This window comes from Pristiophorus japonicus, chromosome 22 (genome assembly GCF_044704955.1).
Source record: "Pristiophorus japonicus isolate sPriJap1 chromosome 22, sPriJap1.hap1, whole genome shotgun sequence".
NCBI lineage: Eukaryota > Metazoa > Chordata > Chondrichthyes > Pristiophoridae > Pristiophorus > Pristiophorus japonicus.
The window spans coordinates 18,151,751-18,176,965 of record NC_091998.1 but is presented as its reverse complement, the minus strand read 5'-3'; the positions used below and the strand labels follow the sequence as shown (position 1 = coordinate 18,176,965).

At 42.6% G+C, this 25,215-nt stretch overlaps 2 protein-coding genes across 4 annotated transcripts in view; one reads left to right on the top strand and one right to left on the bottom strand.

Moving 5' to 3' along the window:
• Positions 1 to 25,215, top strand: part of LOC139234881 (erlin-1-like) — an 843,171-nt gene that overhangs the window by 518,801 nt on the left and 299,155 nt on the right. The gene's annotated exons all lie outside the window — the stretch shown is intronic.
• LOC139234875 (vinculin) overlaps positions 1 to 25,215 on the bottom strand; it is a 142,613-nt gene that overhangs the window by 55,817 nt on the left and 61,581 nt on the right. For all 3 annotated transcript variants that reach the window (XM_070865686.1, XM_070865687.1, XM_070865688.1), the window contains exons 2-4: positions 8,036 to 8,106; positions 2,152 to 2,302; positions 1,848 to 1,956 (exon numbers count right to left, since the gene is read on the bottom strand). In XM_070865686.1, the coding sequence (XP_070721787.1) occupies positions 1,848 to 1,956; positions 2,152 to 2,302; positions 8,036 to 8,106 (331 nt within the window). The remainder of the gene's footprint in view (positions 1 to 1,847; positions 1,957 to 2,151; positions 2,303 to 8,035; positions 8,107 to 25,215) is intronic.

The window sequence follows — 25,215 nt, the reverse complement described above, 5'->3', positions numbered from 1 at the left end:
AGCCAGAAGGGCCGAGTGGATGATCCATATCAGCCTCCTCCCGAGTTCCCCACCAGAGTTAGTCTTCAGCCAATTCGATTCACTTCACGTGATAGCAAGAAACAGCTGAGTACAGTGGATACTGGGAAGGCTATGGGCCCCGACAACATCCTGGCTGTCATCCTGAAGACTTGTGCTCCAGAACTAGCCGCACCTCTAGCCAAGCTGGTCCAGTACAGGTGCAACACTGGCGTCTATCCGACAATGTGGAAAACTGCCCAGTATGTCCTGTCCACAAAAAGCAGGACAAATCCAATCCATCCAATTATCACCCCCTCAGTCGACTCTCAATCATCAAAAATGGAAGGTGTCATCGACAGTGCTATCAAGCGGCACTTACTCACCATGGTCCAGTTTGGGTTCCGCCAGGACCACTCAGCTTCAAACCTCATTACAGCCTTGGTCCAAACATGGACAAAAGAGCTGAATTCCAGAGGCGAGGCGTGAGTGACTGCCTTTGACATCAAAGCAGCATTTGATCAAATGTGGCATCAAGAGGCCCTTGTAAAACTGAAGTCAATAGGAATCAAGGGGAAAACTCTTCACTGACTGGAGTCATACCTAGCACAAAGGAAGATGGTTGTAGTGGTTGGAGGTCAATCATCACAGTTCCAGGATATCGCTACAAGACATCTACAGGGCAGTGTCCTCGGCCCAACCATCTTTAGCTGCTTCATCAATGACCTTTCCCTCCATCATAAGGTCAGAAATGGGGATGTTCCCTGATGACTGCACAGTGTTCAGTGCCATTTGCAACTCCTCAGATAATGAAGCAGTCCATGCCCGCACGCAAAGCAAGACCTGGACGGCATTCAGACGGGACTAAGTGGCAAGTAACATTTACGCCTCAAGTACCAGGCAAATGACCATGTCCAACAATCGAGAATTTAGCCACCACCCCTTGACTTTCAACAGCATTACCATGACGAATCCCCCATCAACATACTGGGGGGTCCCCATTGAACAGAAACTTAACTGGACCAGCCACAAATACTGTCAAACAAGACCAGGTCAGAGATTGGGTGTTCTGTGGCGAGTGTCTCATCACCTAACTCCAGAAAGCCTTTCCACCATTTACAAGGCACAAGTCAGGAGTGTTATGAAATACTCTCCACTTGCCTGCAGATGAGTGCAGCTCCAATACCACTCAAGAAACTCGACACCATCCAGGACAAAGCAGCCCGCGTGATTGGCACCCCATCTACCACTTTAAACATCCACTCCCTCCCCACCAGTGTACCGTGGCTGCAGTGTGAACCACCGACAAGATGCACTGCAGCAACTCGCCAAGGCTTCTTCGGCAACACATCCCAAACCTGCGACCTCGACCACCTAGAAGGACAACAGCAGGAGGTGCATGAGAACACCATTACCTGCAAGTTCCCCTCCAAGTTACACACCATCCTAACCTTTCCTTCGTCGTCTCTGGGCCAAAATCCTGGAACTCCCTCCATAACAGCACTGTGGGAGTCCCTTCAGCACACAGACTACAGTGGGTCACCACCATCTTCTCAAGGGCAATTAGAGACAGGCAATAAAGGCTGGCCTTGCCAGCGACACCCACATCCCATGAACGAATAAAAAACAAGGCAGTCATTGATTAATACATCTAGTGATAGTGATAACTATTAGAAGTTATGGGATCATTTAAGTTTTTGGTTTTACAGCATAAACATTTTCCCTATGCCCATAAAGTCACAATTTTACCTCCTTAAAATAGAGCATCCCGCACAACCTTTGGTAAAGAGTTTAATTTGCATGTATTGCTTTACACAAGTAACAGACTTCAAGAAAATGGAATTCCTAACCTGGACCCAAGTTTTTAGTGTATGTCACCAAATCCTCCATAGTTTCTACCACTTCAGCAACTGTGAGATATTCCAAGATGCCTTTGCAGACACGGATAATTTTACGGACCTGGGGGAAAGAAGTTTTTTTTTTTAAATCTAATTTTTATTTTTAAGTGATACATAGCATATAAACCTATAGCATAGTAACAGATAATATAAAAAAATATATATATAAATAAATATATATATTATATATATAATATATATATATATTATATATATAAAATGCACAAGAGCAAAACTAGTTTTCATAAATAAATACCTCTGCTTCATCAAATGTCAAGAGCAAGTCTGAAGTTCCAGAAAGAATACCCCTGGAACCATCAATGAGGTAATCACGTGCAGGTACAGCATATGGATTGTCCTTCAGCATCTGTGCGGCCTGGATCAATTTAGTACAGGCATTTTCAACCCTGTGCATGATTTAAAAAAAAGCTCAATTAATACAGTATATACACTAATGGTCGTTTTACAGATGGACGTAACAAAAACAACAAAATCAATGATTTGGCTCTGAACTTGCGTGGTCAGAAACACTAATGTTAGAGGCTTTTGGCTGACATCACCCCAACTAGTTCATTCTACTGTTTACTTAAACCACATTGAAATCACAAGGTTCCAAAAGCAATAAATTTTAAATATTTTAATAGGTAAAAATCATACATGGATGTGATCAATGCCAACTACTTAACTGCAAAGTTCCATTTTCTTGGTATGGCATCTGTTCCCCATGTATTTGATCAACTTTTGTACCAGCCTTAAAGTGTGTTTTAAAATAGTCAGTAAGAACTGCAGAAAACTCAGATTTAATAAAATGATAGCTCTGAAAGCAGGTCATGTACATCACCGCTGATGGTAGAAATTAGATACTTTTTATTGGGGGGGGGGGGGTGCCCTCAAATGATAGTCAGAATCGTATTCCCCTTCACACGTCAATGAACTATAAACTGCACAATACACTCAAACATTAAATTGCTACAAGGAGTCATTTTGAGAAAAAATTTTCACCACTTACCAACCGTTGAGTTGCCCTTTGAGGCAACAATCCCTTATAATGTAAACAAAATTCCTCTGCTAGCTGTGCTGTATCAGCAAATGCACACAGCAAAGGGAGCCATTAGGAAAAACCACTAGGCTAAGAACAGATTAATGCAACAGCTGAGAACTCCCTCCAGCAATTTTTAAACACCAGCCAATCTCAAATGCCAGATCTTACTCTGAGAACCTGGCATAATACCAAGGAGCTGGCACAGTACCAGATACCTTTCTCTGCTCAGTGGTGCCCAGTAATATGAAATAGCATCCAACATTATACAAATCTCGGAGGCAGAAATATATTATCCTCAATTATATGGTCTCTCTTTTGGACTCCAAGACATAATTATACATGGCTTATAACAGATCTTCAGAAACTTACCATTACATGTTAATTACTACATGGTCCACCGCAGTTTAAAATCCTTATATTGTTCTTTACGTCCTATGGCTAGATCCAGGATTTTAAAAACTTTGGAGTTCATGTAGCTACCCATTTTTAATTTGTAATTAGCGTTCAAAAACAAAACATGTCAGTGCAATTTTGATGCCCTGCCCTCAATGTCCATCACTCTCGATAACCGTAGCATCCAATGGATGCTGTGCCACAAATTCAACATTTAACAATGCGCTATTTTTATTGCAATCATTAGCAGATTATCTAATTTGGGCTGCTTGGATTATTCACCAATGCACAATCCCAATACCCACCATCCATTTGACAACTGAGCACACAGGTGCAATCAAACATGTTTAAAAAAAAATGTCATTACTACTTTTGCAAATAATGAAGATATTCATAATTTAATACAACAGGACCAAAATGTGTACATGCTCCAAACACTGCTTTTTACACAAACGTTCCAAACTTAGCATAAAAGCTGCTTCAAAGCTGATTGAAATTCATCCTTCATGTGCATATATCTTGTTCAACAATGGTTAACTAGGTATTGCATAGAAAAGGTTTGTGCATTCATATTATCACATCAGGTTCTCAGCAATTGATAACCACACTGAAAAACTTGAACTCGAGTGTCAGCCGTGGCTCACTTGGTAGCACCCTCGCCTTGGAGTCAGAAGGTTGTGGATTCAAGTTCCACTCGAGACTTGAGCACAAAAAAATATATAGGCGGACACTTCTGTGCAGCGCTGAGGTGCCATCTTTCAGATGAGACGTTAAACTGACGAAGTGATTATTGTTGTGTCTTTCTGCTCATGCACACGGTCGTACCTGCCCTTTTTTGCACATGCGCACCCAGTCCCCTTCTGCACATGTGCAGTGCCCCATAGTTGTGGCTGTAGGGTAGCCACGCTTTCTTCATCGGCATGGAACAAGGCCCCTTACAAGGCCGGGAGAGAAGAGAGGATCAATCAGAGAGAGAAAGAGGATCAGGGAGATCAGAGGGGGAGGGTGATCTGGGGCGGGGGGGAAAAAAAGAGAAGGGCGATCGAGATGGAGGGTGGGGAAAGAGAGCGAGAGCACACCTGTGAGCGAGAGCGGGATTCAGATGGCAAGCCTCGATGCAATCCGGAAGTCATGACACTACTCACTTCATACCCAATTAACCTGTTGATAATCCGTGACCCACACACAATATCCCCTCTATGGCAGGGAGTGGGGAGGAGGAGAAAGTCAGGAATCCGTGGGACAGGAAGTGTCAATGGAGGAAGATTGTCAGGCACTTAGGCGGGGTGGGGGGGGAGGTGGTCATGTATTTGGACGATGTGGGAAGTGGGGGACAGAAACTTCTTTGGGGCTTGGGAGAGGTTCTTAACCCCCGATAGTGAGGCCTGTCCCATCTGGCAGTCAGAATGGCTCAAATTACACTTTGCAAAGAGAAACTGCTGTGTGTGTCTTATCCCCCAAGGGGACCAATCTGCAATCAGGACTTGTCATCAAGGGGACCCAATCAGAGCTTTAGGCGTTACAAATAAACATGTCTGCAAACTGAGGCTTCATCTGCTCTCAGGTGGACGTAAAAGATCCTTCGGCACTATTTCGAACAAGGGCAGGAGAGCTCGACCCAGTGTCCTGGCCAATATTTATCCCGCAATCAAAAGAACAAAATAAACAGATTATCTGGTCATTATCACATTGCTGTTTGTGGGAATTTGTGGTGCCCAAATGGGCTGCTACGTTACCAACATTACAACAGTGACTCTCTCTCTCATTTGGAGGGAGGAGAGCATGCTGGGGATCTCAGAGATGCAGTCATCGTGACCATCTTTAAAAAGGCAGCAACTACAGAGGAATCTCCCTGCTATCAGCTACTGTGAAAATCGTTGCTAGAGTCCTCCTCAACTGTCTTCTTCCCGTAAACGAGGAGCTCCTCCCGGAGTCACAGTGTGGATTTCGTCCCTTACAGGGCACAACAGACATGATTTTTTTCAGCAAGGCAGCTACAGGAAAAATGCAGGGAACAGCGCAGCCCTTATACATGGCTTTCTTCGACCTTACAAAGGCCTTTGACACTGTCAACCGCGAGGGTCTATGGAGCGTCCTCCTCCATTTCAGATGCCCCCAAAAGTTCGTCACCATCCTCCGCCTGCTCCACGATGACATGCAGGCTGTGATCCTTACCAACGGATCCATCAAGACCCAATCCACATCCGGACTGGGGTCAAACAGGGCTACGTCATTGTCCCAACCCTCTTCTCAATCTTTCTCACCGCCATGCTCCACCTCATAGTCAACTCCCGCTGGAGTGGAACTAAACTACAGAACTAATGGGAACCTGTTCAACCTGCACTGTCTCCAGGCCAGATCCAAGACCACCCCAACCTCTGTCGTCGAGCTACAGTACACGAACAACACCTGCGTCTGCGCACACACAGAGGCTGAACACCGTGGAGCACTTTCCATATCACGGGAGCCTCCTATCAACAAGAGCAGGCATCGACGACAAGATCCAACACCGCCTCCAGTGCGCCCTTCGGCCGCCTGAGGAAGTGTGTTTTAAGACCAGGCCCTCAAAATTATCACCAAGCTCATGGTCTACAGGGCTGTAGTAATACCTGTCCTCCTGTCGGCTCAGAGACATGGACCATGTACAGTAGACACCTAGTCGCTGGAGAAATATCACCAACGATATCTCCACAAGATCCTATAAATCCCCTGGGAGGACAGGCACACCAACATCAGCATCCTTATCCAGGCTAACATCCCCAGCATTGAAGCACTGACCACACTTGATCCGCTAGGCAGGCCACATAGTTCGTATGCCAGACATGAAACTCCCAAAGCAAGTGCTCTACTCGGAACTCCTTCACGGCAAACGAGCCAAAGGTGGGCAGCAGAAACGCGACATGGAACCCTCAAAGCCTCCCTGATAAAGTGCGACATCCCCACTGACACCTGGGAGTCCCTGGCCCAAGACCGCCCTCAGTGGAGGAAGTGCATCCGAGAGGGCGCTGAGCACCTAGAGTCTCAATGCTAAGAGCATGCAGAAATCAAGCGCAGGCAGCGGAAAGAACATGAGGCAAACCAGTCCCACCCACCCCTTCCCTCAACGACTATCTGTCCCACCTGAGAGAGTTTGTGGCTCTCGTATTGGACTGTTCAGCCACCAAAGAACTCACTTCAGGAGTGGAAGCAAGTCTTCCTCGATTCCGAGGGACTGCCTATGACAAGTGACTACACTTCAAAAGTACTTCATTGGCTGTCGAGCTTTGGGATATCTGGTGGTCATGAAATGCACTACATAAATGCAAGTCTTTCTTGCTTTAAGCCCAAATACAACAAGTTACATATTTGAAGACTTCTTAAAATTTTCATTAACACGAACCTGGAGATCAGTCAAGTGGGAAACAGTCAATAACATCGTGGAAAACATTAAAACTAATTTTCAATTAAAAGGCTCCCAACTACCCAATTGGGTAACTAATGAGAATATTTATTGGTTATTTTCTCCCCCCTCTCCCCACAAAAATTGTTTGTTTTTTAAATTGTGGTTTGGGGTACAAGAAGCACAGGACTGAGAAACTGAACTTCTTTCACCTTCAAAAAAAGTCCAAAATATAAAATATAAACTGAAGCTGTAATTTCATCAAGTTCCACAGTTAGCCCACTGCCATTTTTTTTGGTTTAAATTGCAGGCTTTTCATTTATTTTGAAACACTTGGTTTTATGGACTCAAGTGGATATGAAACCTGATCTTGAAGGTCAAACTTTAAGATTCAGCCTAACAACAGCCTTGTCATCACGTATTGAATACCAGCCTGAATGCTAAACAAAACAACATCTAACATTCCATAGAGTGACAGGCCTCCAAATTGAAGTCACAATCTACTTGGTATATCAAAGGCTGAGGCACAGAAATCATAACATTACAGCACTGAGCTTAGACTCTCAACAATCTTCACTGCTCAGTGAAACTAATGAGTTGCAGATTTGTTGGGAACTAGTGCTCAACAACAGAACACTGCATTTTAAGCCACTGTGCTATAAAATGCAGAGAAAATTATAGCTATGCTGTTTACATTCAAATAATGCCAATTAAAAATTAAGATTCAAATTAAGTGTTAAATTAACAATTCTATTTTAAATGTGAACCCGTTAAGCAAAGTGCAGCCGAATTTTTGATCAATCACACCCAATTTAGATTTACCAAGGTGAAATGGAGACCATCAATGCTTCAAATTCTATTAAAGCTTGAGGTCAAAAAAATGAAACATTCTTCATTTCAAGTGTCAGGCCACCATCCGTATGGTCATGTGTGGTCAGAAGTTTTACAATTGGCATTCACTAAGTGAGTGACCACTAATACAGCTTTAGCAAATGCTTAGCACACCTGTAAGTATATGTGAACAGTTGTTGACAAAGCAGTGGATCTGGACAAACTATTTGACTCTCCCAATATCAAGTTGCAGAATGGAAGATGGTGAAGGGGAGAAAAAGAGAGAAATAAGTGTGCGGAAAAAATAAAACGGAATACAAATTACCGTTGGAAACATCCATAACCTTTCCCCAATATGGAAAAAGGATCCAACAGGAATAAAACCATTACAAGTATCAGACCCATTAATAAGATCATTAGTTAGTACAACTGAAATTATAGATGAGCAGTCAATCATAATAAGCCTATTTTGAGCAAATGTAACCCAACACTCACTTGATGAAGGCTGGTGGCATATCCCTCTTCATGACCTGATCTTCAGTAGTCTGTACAGTCTCTTTCCCAACCTGAAACAGATATATAAATAGTCACTTATCATATTCATCATACAATTATCACCATGCACAATGCCAACAAACTAGATGACAACTTGAAAATAAGCATTATGGGACCACACAGATATCAGACACATTCACACAAGGATATTTATAATTTCAGGAAAACCTACCAACTACATGGAATTTCCCAGAACAACACACAAGCAAACCAGTCTGTACTTTATTGGTCTTCAATCTTTATTTTAAATGTATTCATCTTTAATATCCTGAGCCTCACATAATTCTTGTTGACAAGACATTTACATTAACTCTGCAAAGCATTATTTCATTTGACTTGACTTATTAGTGCATCAACGATCACCCCATACAAGACCCCTGCTCTCTCCTTGCCTCACTCGTCATAAGTTGCACTTCCTTCTCTACTGCACTCCACTGCCCTCTCTCTCTATCCCCCTCACCATTATAGGTATTAGGTATAAATAAACTGCCAAATCTCAGATTGTCAGGAAAGCAATGAATAGGTGGATCACGGGATGAGGGCAAGCAGACACGCATTGCCAACAGCTGAGCACACAAATCCAAGGCCCGAGGGGATCAGGAAAGGATGGAGGACGACTTGAGGGGCAGCATGGGAAGCAGCAGGATCACAACCAAATGTCAGTGCAGAAAAGGACATCAAGGTGGGCCTGGGGTGAATGGGACAGAAATTAAATTTAAAATTCTACTTGCAGTTATTTGGCCTAAGGAATAAAATGTAATTAAAAAATTTACCTAAAGCGCCATCTGAACAAGCAGAACTGGGAAACAGCTTTGAGGAGCACCTGGTGTTGGGAGGATTGAAAGTTCAAATATAATGCACAGCAATACCAGAGAGAGAAAATTGCAACACAGAAAATAAGTGTGCAGATAGGAAGTGTGCTACATTATAAATGGATTTCTCTTCCCCCCTGCTTTGACCCTTTTTCTCCACTTTCCTTGCTCTTTCATTTTATGACATTATAGGCTGCAGACTCATGTCAAAGGCTCTAAATAAATGCAAGTTGTTCTTGTTGCTGCAGACTTAACCAAAGGCATTTCAGTGGTCCTCCAGAAATGGAGGAAGAGGGTACAAGTGGACAATCACTTCAAGAAATTATTCAGGAGTTCCAAATATGTTCCCTGTTCTGCCTCTTGTGTGATTTTCAATCTGCTTCCAGAAAGATTGGACAAACAACAATTTGCATTTATATCGCACTTCAATGTAGTAAAAAGGTCCCAAAAACATGCCAAGGTGCTTTAGAAGAACATTATTAGACAAAATTTGACACGTGTATAATATATTTATAGGACAGGTGGCCAAAAGTGGAGTCAGAGGGATAGGTTTTAAAGAGTGTGTTAAAAGGAGGGGAGAGCAGGAGAGAGGTTGTGAGAAGGAATTCCAGAATTTAGGGCCAAGGCAATTCAAGGCACGGCCGGTAATGGTGGATAAATGAAAAGAAGGGATACGCAAGAGGCCAGAATTGGAGGAGTAGAGATCTTGGAGGGTTATTCAGCTGGAGAAGATAGACAAGACCATCATTAGGCCACTTTATTTTACAGACAGCAAGTGAACACACAGTTATAATCAAATCTCACTTTGATAAAAGTACAGAACCTTCCAGAATAATAGAAATACACATTAGTAGCTCACTTAACTTTTCTCTATTCTGATTAACCCCATCCTCCTTCAGTGATTCGCCAGTAAGCCCATCAACTGACGAACTCACCTCTCTCCCGAGAGATATTCTCAGCAGACACCTCATGCTGGGCTCATGAACAGAAGCATCCCCACCATAATAGGTGTGGATGTCTTTAGGTCATTGGAGACAAAATAATAAATTGATTAACACCCCCAGTTGTTTACAATTAACACGCCAAGCCCCTCCCCGCCTCTGTCGGATCCTGCAGTCTGTGGCTTTTTAAAATACAATATTTTAAAAACACATACTTGAAATATAACTGAATCCCAAATCTTTTCTGGGGTGGGAAATCAAAAATCCCAAAAAGTGCTAACTTAAAATGAAAGTCCATAGTTTTATAATGTAACTATTCAAATGAGCAAACACCCATGTTTACACAAACATTACATTTGCAGTCTAAAGTTAATGGTCTGTATCAGTTTTGCAGTACTCTCATTTTTAGAATTAACAATTAAAAACAGATGGGAATCAAGCACACTATGCAGTTCAGAACAAAAGTCGTTAATCTATAGCACTTTAACAAGCAATTTCAGAAGGGTGCAAATCTATTTAAAGTTTGGCACATACCGTGTCACATTTTAAATGTCTGTATCGTGCAAATAAGTCACACTTTTCTGATCAGAACTGTTATGTATTGTCCATGTACATTAAATGTATAGTTACAATGGTGTGCCACAAGGGGCACTGTGGTGGGAGACCCAAAAGTACCTGCGAGACAGAGTATAAAAGGCTGCCCACCATACGTGAGGGGCACTCTGGAGTTACACAATAAAGGACCAAGGTCAGAGCAGTTACTACACCAGCAGACTGTGTGGAGTCAGTGATTTGATTGCTACATACATCACAAATTGGCGATGAGTACACGTACGAGCTCTTCACGCAACCATGGCTACTTTGGGGATTTCACAGAGGGTAATGACTAGGATGCTTTACGGAAAGGCTCGAGTACTATTTTATAGCAAACAACCGGACAGGGAACACGAACGCACTGATAGAGAAGCGCAAGGCGATATTGCTGTCCAGTTGTGGCGATGAGGTTTATCGTCTCGTCAGGGATTTGCTGGCACCCGCGAGCGCCAAGGACAAGTCATATGAGCAGCTGATTGAACTCATTCGCAACCAACTGAAATCGAAGGAGAGCATCCTCACGGCCAGGAACAAATTCTACCACCACTTCAGACCAGAGGGCCAGGATGTCACAAAATATGCTGCGGACATCAGGAGACTTGCGGCGCCGTGCGATTTTGGCACACACCTTAACGAGGCGTTGCGAGACATCTTTGTTATGGGGATTGACCATGAGGGTCTCCTTCACAAGCTGCTATCTGCTGAACCTACAGTCAGCCTGCAGCAAGCCATCATCATCAGCCAGGCATTTATGACCTCGACTTGCAGCACCAAGCAGATGATCTACACGGTCTCGAACCCGGCAGGTACTATTCACAGGATAGCGCCCGTCACGGACAAAACTGCAGAACATGGGCTCTGCCCAGGGCAGAGAGCACGGACCTCAGGGTCCTGGAACTCAGAGTCCATCGAGGGGGGCTAATCGAGTAGCACCATGCTGGCGCTGTGGAGGAAGCCATGGGGCTCACAGGTTTGTATACGTGCAATACCTGCCACATGAAAGGACACCTTCAGCGTATGTGCAAAAGAAACACGACTCACCGTGTGGCTGAGGAGATGGTACATGAGCTGCTATTCAGCGAGGAGCATTGCGGTTTGGCTCGACGGGCATCCCAGCCCCAGGTAGAAGATGATGATGCGTTTGGACTGTATACGTGTACCGACGATTCGGCCCCAGTGATAATGGAAGTCAAGATTAACGGAGTCCCAGTGAGTATGGAAGTGGACATGGGGTCAGGTCAGTCGCTGATCAGTCAGGAAATTTTTGATAAACTGTGAATCAATCCAGCTGCACGACCCAAGCTGACGCGTGTTCACAGGAGGCCTTCGGAGCGGATGGCAGCGAATCGGCTGTGTCAGGAGCGGGACTCGCTTGGCGACGTCCTGAGGGCCGGTGCTCCGAGGTGCGGGGGTGTGCGCGGCGTGCGCGCGCGGCTCCCGGGCAAAAAGGTCAGCTGTGTGGGGTGCTCCCGGGTGCGTTCAGAGTATGGCGGCTCTCTCTCTCTCTCTCTCTCTCTCTCTCTCTCTCTCGAGAGAGAGAGAGAGAGAGAGAGAGCAGGCAGCAGCACAGCAAGTTCAAGATGGCGGCGAGCCTCATGGCAGCAGAGTTCTGCAGAGAGAGACAGGCAGGCACCAGCAGAGCACCTAAAATGGCGGCACCCAGTAGAAACCGAGGGAAAAACAAAATGGCGTCTTAAAAGGGAACTGTACCCGGGAGTCTTACAGGGGTCTTACACCGTTGGCGGACCCCACAGAGAGACTTTTGTAAGGGCAAAAGTGAGTCAAAATGATTACTGTGATCTATATGATGATGTGATTTATGCAATTGTTCAGCGGCTGCAGACAAGCCACAAAGGCAACTATTTTCTGAGATCAGAGGCAATGCACTAGTTGCCATATCCTGTCTAAGCGCAGCCCATTACCCTCTGGCAAAAAGGGGTAGTATGCAGCCACCAGACCTCACCCAGTGGAGCTGGGATTAAATAACTGTTCAGTGTACCTGCAACCTTTTGATATAACTTTTCAACGCATCTATATGTATCATACAAATGTACTGTCTATGTGTACCTGCTTTCTACTGGAGATTATGTTTGTGTACTTGGATCACCCATGCAAGGACTGCAAATACCACGTGATTGCACCGGATCGCAAGCATAATCTCTACATGAGGGAGGGGGAGGGGGGGGGGGGGGAAAAAGAGGGAAGTGGATGGTCATGGACTCACACTCTCAAATCAACCAGGACGAACAAGGCCGAGGTTACCGGCAATTTGCTTTTGGAACTGGTGTGGGGGGGGGGGGGGGGAGGGGGGGGTGGGGGGAAGGAGTGAGATGTTATGTATTGTCCATGTACATTAAATGTATAGTTATAACGGTGCGCCACAAAGGGCACTGTGGTGGGAGACCCGGAAGTACCTGCGAGACAGAGTATAAAAAGCTGCCCACCACACCTGAGGGGCACTCTGAAGTTACACAACAAAGGAGCAAGGTCACAGCAGTTACTACAACACCAGACTGTGTGGAGTCAGTGATTTGAGTGCTACATACATCACAAGAACACTCCCATTTCAGATTCCCCCCCACCTCCTGAGCAGTACCATCAGAGAACATAATAAATTGGAGCAGGTGTAGGCCATTTGGCCCCTTGAGCCTGCTCCGCCATTCAATATCATGAGTGATGCTGGAGTTTACAAAAGGCTAGGTTAGCATTTTTTAAACAAAATGTTTCTTTTAAGAAACTCAGAAGCATTTGATATTCTGTTTAATCCAAGTATCAGGATCAAATAGTTTCCTTGCCACACAAAGATTCTCAATAATCCTCGAATTCATCGGAAAGTCACCTTTGATGTTCCTTAATCCTAATTGTGAGCCAACATAATGAATGTGTGGAAAATAATCCACTAATTATTCTCTCCGAATTTTGGTAGATTCTTCCAAGTTTTTCTCTTGAACAACATTAAATAGTTTTCAAAACTAAATCGCACCATAAACATTTAAAGCATAGAACAAGAAACAGCCATTTGGGCCATTAACCGACGTACAATCTACCCATCAAAGGAGATTAGCTAAAAAGGATAGAACCTAATTTCTGATTCATTTCCTCTGACTCCACCTCCCCCAAAGATAACTTGAGAAACTCCAGAATACCTATAGATATCATATGTATTACGTAATCCTGGCCTGTTGCTTTACAACAGCGACATGAACTTAGTTCCAGCAATTACGTATGTGTCCTTCCATTCTAAACCTGAATTAAAAAGATCTCTTTTTTAAAAAAAAACATATTATCCTTCCCCATCAAGGAGATGTTCACATCTGTTGAATAAAAAATAAGCAAGTCTAGTTGTGGGAGCCTCCCTTCATTACTTAGAGCAGTCAATCTCAATCATTCTAATGGCCAACTCTGATCTCGAACATATCAGGCTCTTTTTCAAAACATCAGGACTGTAGCACAAAATATTCTAAAACAATCAAAAATCTATGGCATCATAATTTGATTTGAAGTCAAATCCCCTTTAGAGATGACCAAACAGCAGTTAGTCTTTCAGAATTAAGTTTACTAGAAAACTGACACCCAAATTCTTTTCAACTATTGTTCATAACCAGTGTGTCGTGCTCATTTTACATTCCCCGTTTCTTACCTTTATCTGCATTAAAATCCATCTGATGTTCATTATGCTTTTTGCTTAATTTCTCCAGACCCTACTAATTACCCATTATATTCACTGCTATTTAGTGTGATCAGCAAATCTGTAATATAAAAATAATCATCCTCCATCAGATCACTTACAAATAGCATGAACAGCAGGGAATTGAGAATAGACCCTTCTGGTGCTCCTCTACTCAGAAATTAAGTTCATTTTCAAAGCATGTAGCCAATTTCAAATTGAAGTTACAAACTCAAACTACATTGAACATTCAAACAGGATTGCAGGATTTCAAAATATTTGATCTTCAAAGGCCAATTTTGCACGGTTAGCTGCTGCAGAGGTGGCAGGTTTAAGTGCTATTCCACAATACAATCCTTCCAAAATTTACTAGAATCCCTGGAATGGTAATAAAAAGTTTGAACATTTTTGAAAGACAGGGGAGGAAAAATCCACAAGACTTCATCTGATTTCATATGAAATTTTTAAAATCCAGTTTTACTCTCTTTCTGACATCTTAAATTGGCTTTGAATGGGGCCTATAAACAACTCCTCCAAAAAACAGTCGTGGTAATGCAAGGCACAGTATAAATCAGGAAATTAGAGGTGCATGCAACAAAGGTTATACAATCATGATGGGGGACTTTAATCTACATATAGACTGGGCAAACCAAATTTGCAGTTCAGGGTAATAGCGTGGAGGACGAATTCATGGAATGTATACATATGGTTTTCTAGATCAGTATGTTGAGGAACCAACAGGCTATTTTAGATCTAGTATTGTTCAATGAGAGAGAGTTAATTAATAACTCTGTAGTAAAAGGGACTTTAGGGAAGCATGACCATAATATGATTGAATTTTACATTAAGTTTGAAAGTGATTTAGTAAAATCCGAAACGAGGGTCTTAAATCTAAACAGGAAACTAGAGGTATGAGGGGAGAGTTGGCCAACGTAGATTGGAAAACTACATTAAAAGGTGTGACAGTCGATGAGCAATGGCTAACATTTTAAGAATACATAATTTACAATAAACATACATTCCTTTAAGGCACAAAAACCCCACAAGGAAAGTGATCCAACCATGGCTAACAAGAGCAGTTAAGGATAGCATTAGATCAAAGGAACAGGCTTATTGCCAAAATGAACAGCAAGCCTGAGGATTGGGAGAATTTTAGAAAACAAAGGAGGACCAAGAAATTGATAAAGAAAGGGAAAACCGAATGGGAGTAAACTAGCGAGACATAAAAAGAGACTGTAAAAGCTTCTATGGGTATATAAAAAGATTAGCAAAAAAGTAAATGTGGGTCCCTTACAGGCTTGCCGTACCTGCATCTTAACTTTCAGTGATTTGTGTACAAGGACACCTCGGTCCCTCTGAACACCAACATTTCCCAATCTCTCTCATATTAAAAAAATACTCTGCTTTTCTATTTTTCCTACCAATTTCTCCACATAGGCCCCAAGTTTCCACATGATTTGCTCCTGATTTTTAGGAGCAACTGGTGGAGAACGGAGTATCTTAGAAATCACAATTCTCCACATTTAAGTTTTCTGCAGTTCTAGTCATGTAGAACAGTTTTTAAACAAACACTTACGCCTGTAAAAGTGGACTATGCGCCTGCTTTTATCAGGCGCAAGAATTTTGAGGACATTTTCTGGGCAAGATATGGGTAAATATCGCAATCTTGCCCTTGCAAATATCCTCGCTCCCGAGATACGGAGGATCTGACCAGCTGCAGTTTGACAGATCAGAAAAGCCATTTTTTTACGCATGCGCATTGTGCGCTGAAAACCGGCTTTTCCGCTGTCTTCCCGGGTCAGTAGAAACTTGGTTCGGACCCGGGGAGGCCAGGATTTCCAAGCCAATATCTTTCAATTTGCCAAGGCCAGAGAAAGGCAGATTTGCCAGTCTCTCGACTTTAACAACCAAAGACTTGAATGGGCTAATTAACTTACCACTTATACTTTTGTTCAATTATAATTGTACTAAATAGTACCTGCCAAACTAGTGTGCTTCACATTTCCACTGAATTGTAAATAGTTATGTCAACCTATGGAAACTCTAGTCATTGTGCAATATCCACCTCCTTTGTATGCTGCAGAACTCAAAATTGATTAATCCAGTAAACAGGTTAATGAATGTAGATCATTGCTGATGCTAGAAATCACAAAACTCTGCTTGGCAAAACAAGCTAAACAAAAGAAAAACACACAGGTTTGCGATCATCGAGGTCTCAAATCTGCTTATGGAACTAAGAGCAATAGGAAGTCTTATATATAAAAACCCAAAATTTAACAGGAATTTTAGTTATTTTAAGCAATGATCATTGTTCTTCAATAGGAAAACCAAATATTTTCTCACTATTTTTGACTATTAGAGCTAAGCATCCAAATACAGAGTCAAATCTTTTACAAAAATGAGCAATTATTACTTTGTACTTAAATACCACCAATTCAGTGCTAAATTCTGAATGTTCATGAACCCAACTGTTTATAGCGTGGAATACTTGGCAAATTGAAGTTCACCAAATCATAACTTAAGAACCACGACCATATAATTCAAATTGAGATTCAAACAACATCCTGCCAGCATCACCAATTTAACATAAGAACATAAGAATTAGGAACAGGAGTAGGCTATCTAGCCCCTCAAGCCTGCTCTGCCATTCAACAAGATCATGGCTGATCTGGCTGTGGACTCAGCTCCACTTATCCGCCCGCTCCCCATAACCCTTAATTCCCTTATTGGTTAAAAATCTATCTATCTGTGATTTGAATACATTCAATGAGCTAGCCTCAACTGCTTCCTTGGGCAGAGAATTCCACAGATTCACAACCCTCTGGGAGAAGAAATTCCTTCTCAACTCGGTTTTAAATTGGCTCCCCCGTATTTTGAGGCTGTGCCCCCTAGTTCTCGTCTCCCCGACCAGTGGAAACAACCTCTCTGCCTCTATCCTGTCTATCCCTTTCATTATTTTAAATGTTTCTATAAGATCACTCTTCATCCTTCTGAACTCCAACGAGTAAAGACCCAGTCTACTCAATTTATCATAAGGTAATCCCCTCATCTCCGGAATCAGCCGAGTGAATTGTCTCAGTATCCCCTCCAAAGCTAGTATATCCTTCCCTAAGTAAGGTGACCTAAACTGCACGCAGTACTCCAGGTGCGGCCTCACCAATACCCTGTACAGTTGCAGCAGGACCTCCCTGCCTTTGCACTCCATCCCTCTCGCAATGAAGGCTAACATTCCATTCGCCTTCCTGATTACCTGCTGCACCTGCAAACTAACTTTTTGGGATTCATGCACAAGGACCCCCAGGTCCCTCTGCACCACAGCATGTTGTAATTTCTCCCCATTCAAATAATATTCCCTTTTACTGTTTTTTTTCCCCCAAGGTGGATGACCTCACATTTTCCGACATTGTATTCCATCTGCCAAGCCTCAGCCCATTCGCTTAACCTATCTAAATCTCTTTGCAGCCTCTGTGTCCTCCACACAACCCGTTTTCCCACTAATCTTAGTGTCATCTGCAAATTTTGTTACACTACACTCTGTCCCCTCTTCCAGGTCATCTATGTATATTGTAAACAATTGTGGTCCCAGCACCGATCCCTGTGACACACCACTAACCACCGATTTCCAACCCGAAAAGGATCCATTTATCCCGACTCTCTGTTTTGTTAGCCAGCCAATTCTAATACATTTCCTCTGACTCCGCGTACCTTTATCTTCTGCAGTAACCTTTTGTGTGGCACCTTATCGAAATCTAAATACACCACATCCATCGGTACACTTCTATTCACCATGCTCGTTATATCCTCAAAGAATTCCAGTAAATTAGTTATACATGATTTACCCTTCATGAATCCATGTTGCGTCTGCTTGATTGCATTATTCCTATCTAGATGTCCCGCTATTTCTTCCTTAATGATAGCTTCAAGCATTTTCCCCACTACAGATGTTAAACTAACCGGCCTATAGTTATCTGCCTTTATTCTGCTCCCTTTTTAAAAAAAAACAAACAGAGGAGTTACATTAGCTGCTTTCCAATCCGATGGTACCTCCCCAGAGTCAAATAATTTTGGTAGATTATAACGAATGCATCTGCTATAACTTCTGCCATCTCTTTTAATACCCTGGGATGCATTTCATCAGGACCAGGGGACTTGTCTACCTTGAGTCCCATTAGCCTGTCCAGCACTACCCCCCTAGTGATAGTGATTGTCTCAAGGTCCTCCCTTCCCACATTCCCGTGACCAGCAATTTTTGGCATGGTTTTTGTGTCTTCCCCTGTGAAGACCGAAGCTGATACACAAGTTTCAAACAGCACTGAAAGATGACAAATAATCACCCAAGTAACTGAAATGAGTTATTTCCATAACTCTTCTCTGAACACTGTTACACACTGCAATAGTGCTGCAACCACCACCTCCAAATGCAATCAGTCCAGGAATTTAAAAAAAGTTACGACAAATCGCAATGACACTAATAACAATAGGGCCTAGTAAACCGAATGCATTATAATCGTGATTCTCCAACAATTTCTCTCATGCACCAAGGCACATTTCAGACAGTAGGCAAAGCCTGGGTCAGGGAGGAAAAAAAAAGGGAAATGTATGTAGTTAATGCCAGAGTTCTGAAGTTTTGAGATCAAGCCAACTCTCATGTTCTCTGCCACCTTGATCTCGAATCTAACCAGAATCAGGTAATTGTCTCTCTTCACCAAAAGATAGGGGGAAAAAAGTCAAAAAATAGGCAAGTAGAGATTTCAAAAGTTCAAGTTGAAAAGTAAACCGTTTGATAAGATTAATAAATTTAACCAGTTCTTGAGGATACCACAAGTTCATCTCTTGCAATTTCTGAATGAGTTATTAACAAGCCAATTAAGGTTATTTCCTTCAACTGAACCCTTGAGTTCACGTCTAATACCATTATGTAGAAATGCACAGACAGCTCCCAGAATGCCCAGTTTTGAAAATCATACCAAGAGTTTGATGAAAGAAAGGACCAAATCAGTTGTGAAGCTTGGTGAAAATCTGGTTAAGTGCTTTACATTATGATGGTGTCAAGCCATTATTCAAAAAGTTGAATAGGTAACACCACGTACAAATGTTCCACTTCCATTTGTGCACAAAGGTTTAAATGGAAACAGCACATCAATTGTGAATATGAAGGTACTGAACACAGCACCAATTCCCACAATTCATGAAATGGTTTTGAATTTGAAGGTTAGCACATTATACAGAACCTTCAGCATACCAACCATTCCTCAGAGGCCACATCAAGTCCAAAGCAGCAACATACTAGTTCTTTTGAAATAGTCCACCATTACATGTGCGAAAAAATAATTTGTAGTCTGTAAATATCAAGTTGCTAGGCTTCATAAAAGCATTTATTTCACATTGTAAATGTCATGTTTGTAACCTTCACATTACTGTAACCCTTATATAACAACACTGTATACACCCGAGTAATGCAGACCTTGACCACAGGGGGTGGACTTGTGGGAGACACTCCTCACCTGGTCATCCAGGTATATAGAGGGAGGTCCCACGCAGGGTCAGCACTTCTTGGTTCTGGGAATAAGGGTTCAGGTCACGTAGTGACTGTCTGCAGTACATGCCTCGTGTGATTCTATAGTAAGGTGCAAGGATACCACAGTAAATACAGCTTGAAAAGTACTGACATGCATGTGCCACAGACCAAATTTAAAGGTTTTCTGACAATTTCCCAGTGAGCTTCCAATCTCATCAGGGATCATTAGATTGGTAGCATTAATAATTCATGTCGTGCCTTTACTGCAGAATCATGCCAAGATACTTCACAGGGCAGAACCAGACTCCAAGCAGTACTAGAAAACTTAGGGCAGGTGATCGAAAGCATAGCTGAAAAGGTAGTTTTTAAAAGGCAATGGGATCCAGGCAGTAAGTTCCAAGGAGGCTCAATGGTACAGCAGAGTAAGGACATGGGAGGAGTGAAAGAAATGTTCAGGAGGCTAGAATTGAGAGGATTTAGCATGAAACACAAGAATGAAGCAGCCTGCAGAGCTACGATAAGGCATAGTAATGGGGAATTTGTAAATGAGGACAAAGATTTTGAATTTGATAAATTGGGGGACAGTGAATGAAAATCTGCAAAGACAGGAGTGATGAACAAATATGACAAAATGCAGACAAATGCAATTTGAGTACAGTACAGGGTTACTGGCGAGGAGGATGTTAAAGCAGTGGAGGCAACAAAGTACAGATAAGGAGTTCAGCAGCAGTAGGGGGAACCAAGGATGGAGGTAAGCCATATAGCACGAGATGGTAGTAAGCAGGCTTGGTCATGGATGAGATGTAAGGTTTGAGATAATTGAGGAATAAACATGACGCTAAGGGTTTGCACCATCTGGTTCATTCCAAGTGAGCAGCTGGGAAGGGAGATGGAATCAGGGCTGAGGGTATGGAGTTTAGAGTGAGGTGGCAGGGAAGAATATGAAGAGAGAGTCAAAGAAATACGGCAATCCGAAATGGTCTGGCTGAAAATCAAAATCTCAGTGTGGCAAGGCTTTGCATAATGATATCAGAGTACAGAGTAATGGGTCAGAGTACATCGAGATTGAAAGTAGAGAAGATTCAGAGGAGAGGGACTAAGGGGATTTTAAGTGAAGGCTGAAAACACTAAGGATCAGGAGTTGTTTGGTGCAATGGTTAAGGAAGAAACCTCAGTAGGGTCTGTGAAGGCAATAAATAATTAATACTTCTTTAAAAAAAAGCAGTCAGGAAGGATAAGAGGACGATATATTGAACAAAGAAGTGCCAGAGAGGCAAGGTGAGCACCAGGAATGAGACCTGAAGTGAGTTCACAATACCTCACTTATTTCCCTTGCTTATTTTGTTATTTAAAGTAAGGTCTGTGAATTGCAATTAAAATAATTTCTAACCAACAGCACAAGACTGTTTATGAATTGAATAAAGGAAGAAAAAAAGCCAGGAAGTTAAAAAAGTGAACTTGAAATGTTTTTTTTCTGTGTGTGGAAGATGTTTAAAACCTATTTTATGAAAAGTGACAATTTGATAACCTGGAAAGTGGGAGGGGAAAGGATGGACAGAAGGAGAAGTGCAAGCAGAGGCTGAATTGGTGGCATTTAAATTTTAGACCCTGTCCCAAAGGCAGTGAACCCATTCAATGCGCATGTATGAACCAAATTAACAGCAAACTGCAGAAGCCTGCAGACCCACTTACTGAAGAAAAGATGCACATGGGTTCACTGAAATCATTAAGACAGACTACATTTTTAAAATAATTTATTCCACACCAACTGTCAACATCAGTCATCTGCTGTGACAGATCCTTTCAAGCACTCTGTAGGAAAGCAGATGATCTTAAGTATTTGCTCGAGAAGTCCAGAAAAAGGTTTGCAACTCATTTGTTATGCACAGCTGCATACCCGCACCATAAAATTAGCTCAGTGCACCTGCCATCAGAGAAGATTCTTCACAGAGGATTGAAGCATTGTACTGACAGATTTGCCATCAATCTAGAATATCACAAGCCAAATCAGCTTTGGTCATAGAGGAACTGTAAGAGTCAAACTTAGGCAGTGAGATTTGACTCGAACCTTGAAATATACCTTTTGGCAAACTGGTCATTTCCAACCAATATTGCAAATGTTACACAAGACTGACAAGATATTCAAGAATCATTCTTAAATGAGTCAGGAAATTAACAAGCTGCATCAGTCTCTTTCTGTACCACAGCTGCTAGAGGTGAGCCTATATTCAAATTTGGCAGAAGCGAGATCTCAAGATTTGATATCAGATGCAATACTTCCAAAAATCTTTGGGAAGAACTACTTCTCAACAGAAAGTTTCTTTCTTAAATACAGGTTACCATCCATTTTCTGCTCATGATTTCCATTTTTGCCAAATTGTCAAATTCTGATGAATTCATAAATAGCCTATCCCCAAGTGATCCACTTTCCCAACTTCTGACATGAATTGCCATTATGAGGATGGCAATTCAACAATGGCCAAGCTATATTTCGCTTCACAGTTGCTAATGGCCACGTCCAACTGGTTTGCACTCCAGGGAGCATAGCTACCTGAATCTGTCATTCAACCCAATCATCAGAAAGCACCAATTGACATACCTGACCAACATGTGACCTTTTGAAATGAAGACCGAGCACAAGGTTTGGTTGTCATCAACACTGATAAGAATGGGCACAATTTTGAAATTTGCAGATGACACAAAACTTGGAATTGTAGTAAACAGTGAGGAAGATAGTAATAGACCACAAGAACATAGATAGGTTGGTGGAATTGGTGGACAGATGATGGATAAAATTCAACAGAGAAAAGTGAGACGATACATTTTTGGTAAGAATGAAGAGAGGCAGGACAAGTTAAATGGTACCATTTTAAAGGGGGTGCAGGAACGGAGAGACATGGGGGCGTTTGTGGACAAATCTTTGAAAGTGGCAGGACAGGTTAACAAAGCAATTAAGCAGATGGGATCCTAGGCTTTATAAACAGAGACAGAGAGTACAAAAGCCAGGAACGTATGATAAACCGATATAAAACACGAGTTTGGCCCTAGCTGAAGTATTGGGCCAAAAATTCCAGCCTTGCCGAGTCTGTACGAAGTGTGCACGGACCCAGAGAGGCCTCGCAAAAGCCGTCTTTTGGGGAGTGATGCGCAGGTGTCGAAAACTGGCTTTTCAAATCTTGACAGATCCTCCGCATCCCCGGGAAAAGGTCATTCGCACGGGAGGGATTGGGCTATTTGCCCAACTCATGCCCAGCGAATGTCCTTCAAACTTTTACACCTGGTAAAAGCAGGCGCATAGCTTACTTTTACTAGCATAAGAGTTTTAAAACATAAAAATTAAATGTAATCATTTATTTTTGTTTAAAAACCGTCAATTATGGTAGGTTTATTTTTAACCCTACTAAAACACATTTAAAAAAAATTCCCCAAATATTTTTTCCCCCAAAACATTTAACTTCAATTAATTTTTAATAGGTGTTTTTTTTAAATTTAGTGTGTGTGTTGGTGTTCAGGAGCGTTTCCTCATTGATAGTAAAGTGAGCTCGGACAAACGGAGTTCCCATTATCAATGAGAGTACTACCTAATGATTGGTGGTCAAGGGCCACGTGACTCCAGCATTTCCGTACGTACGGGGAAGTTATCTCCCCATATGCTGCACAGTGAATGAAGGTCTCCGACCAGAATTGCAAGTTCCTCCGTGACCACCAGGTATTTTTGTTAAAACATTTTGGGTCGGAGGCTTTCGTCCGAAGGAAAGCTCCAACCTCAATTTTTCCCCCCCAGTGTCCAATTCTGGGCACCAGACTTTCGGAAGGACATGAAGGCTTTGGATAGGGTACAAAAGAGATTTCGGAGAATGGTTTCAAGGTATGAGGGGTTACTGTTACATGGATCGACTGAAGAAGCTGGAGTTGATCTCCTTAGAGCAGAGAAGGCCAAGGGGAGATTCGATAGGTGTTTATAATGATGAAGGATTTAGATAGAGTAAATAAAGAGAAATTGTTTCCAGTGGCTGAAGGGTTGATAACCAGACGGCACAGATTTGTGATTGGCAAAAGAACTACAGGCGACATTATTTACTCAACTAATGAGTAGGATTTGGAATGCACTGTGATAGGGTAGTGGATACAGATTCAATAGCAGTTTTCAAAAGGGAATTAGATAAATGCTTGGAGGAAAAAAATTGCAGGGATATGAGGAAAGAACCAGGGAGTGGGACAAACTGGATTGCTCCTCAAAAAAGCCGGTGCAGACTTGATGGGCCGAATGGCCTCCTTCTGTGCTGTACTATTGTACGATTCAATGATTACAAGCAAATGAAGTCGAGATCTTGTGACTGGACACAAACTGAGCATATAAGAACATAAGAATTAGGAACAGGAGTAAACATAGAAACATAGAAAATAGGTGCAGGAGTAGGCCATTCAGCCCTTCTAGCCTGCACCGCCATTCAATGAGTTCATGGCTGAACATGAAACTTCAGTACCCCCTTCCTGCTTTCTCGCCATAACCCTTGATCCCCCGAGTAGTAAGGACTTCATCTAACTCCCTTTTGAATATATTTAGTGAATTGGCCTCAACTACTTTCTGTGGTAGAGAATTCCACAGGTTCACCACTCTCTGGGTGAAGAAGTTTCTCCTCATCTCGGTCCTAAATGGCTTACCCCTTATCCTCAGACTGTGACCCCTGGTTCTGGACTTCCCCAACATTGGGAACATTCTTTCTGCATCTAACCTGTCTAAACCCGTCAGAATTTTAAACGTTTCTATGAGATCCCCTCTCATTCTTCTGAACTCCAGTGAATACAAGCCCAGTTGATCCAATCTTTCTTGATAGGTCAGTCCCGCCATCCCGGGAATCAGTCTGGTGAACCTTCGCTGCACTCCCTCAATAGCAAGAATGTCCTTCCTCAAGTTAGGAGACCAAAACTGTACACAATACTCCAGGTGTGGCCTCACCAAGGCCCTGTACAACTGTAGCAACACCTCCCTGCCCCTGTATTCAAATCCCCTCGCTATGAAGGCCAACATGCCATTTGCTTTCTTAACCGCCTGCTGTACCTGCATGCCAACCTTCAATGACTGATGTACCATGACACCCAGGTCTCGTTGCACCTTCCCTTTTCCTAATCTGTCACCATTCAGATAATAGTCTGTCTCTCTGTTTTTACCACCAAAGTGGATAACCTCACATTTATCCACATTATACTTCATCTGCCATGCATTTGCCCACTCACCTAACCTATCCAAGTCACTCTGCAGCCTAATAGCATCCTCCTCGCAGCTCACACTGCCACCCAACTTAGTATCATCTGCAAATTTGGAGATACTGCATTTAATCCCCTCGTCTAAATCATTAATGTACAATGTAAACAGCTGGGGCCCCAGCACAGAACCTTGCGGCACTCCACTAGTCACTGCCTGCCATTCTGAAAAGTACCCGTTTACTCCTACTCTTTGCTTCCTGTCTGACAACCAGTTCTCAATCCACATCAGCACACTACCCCCAATCCCATGTGCTTTAACTTTGCACATTAATCTCTTGTGTGGGACCTTGTCGAAAGCCTTCTGAAAGTCCAAATATACC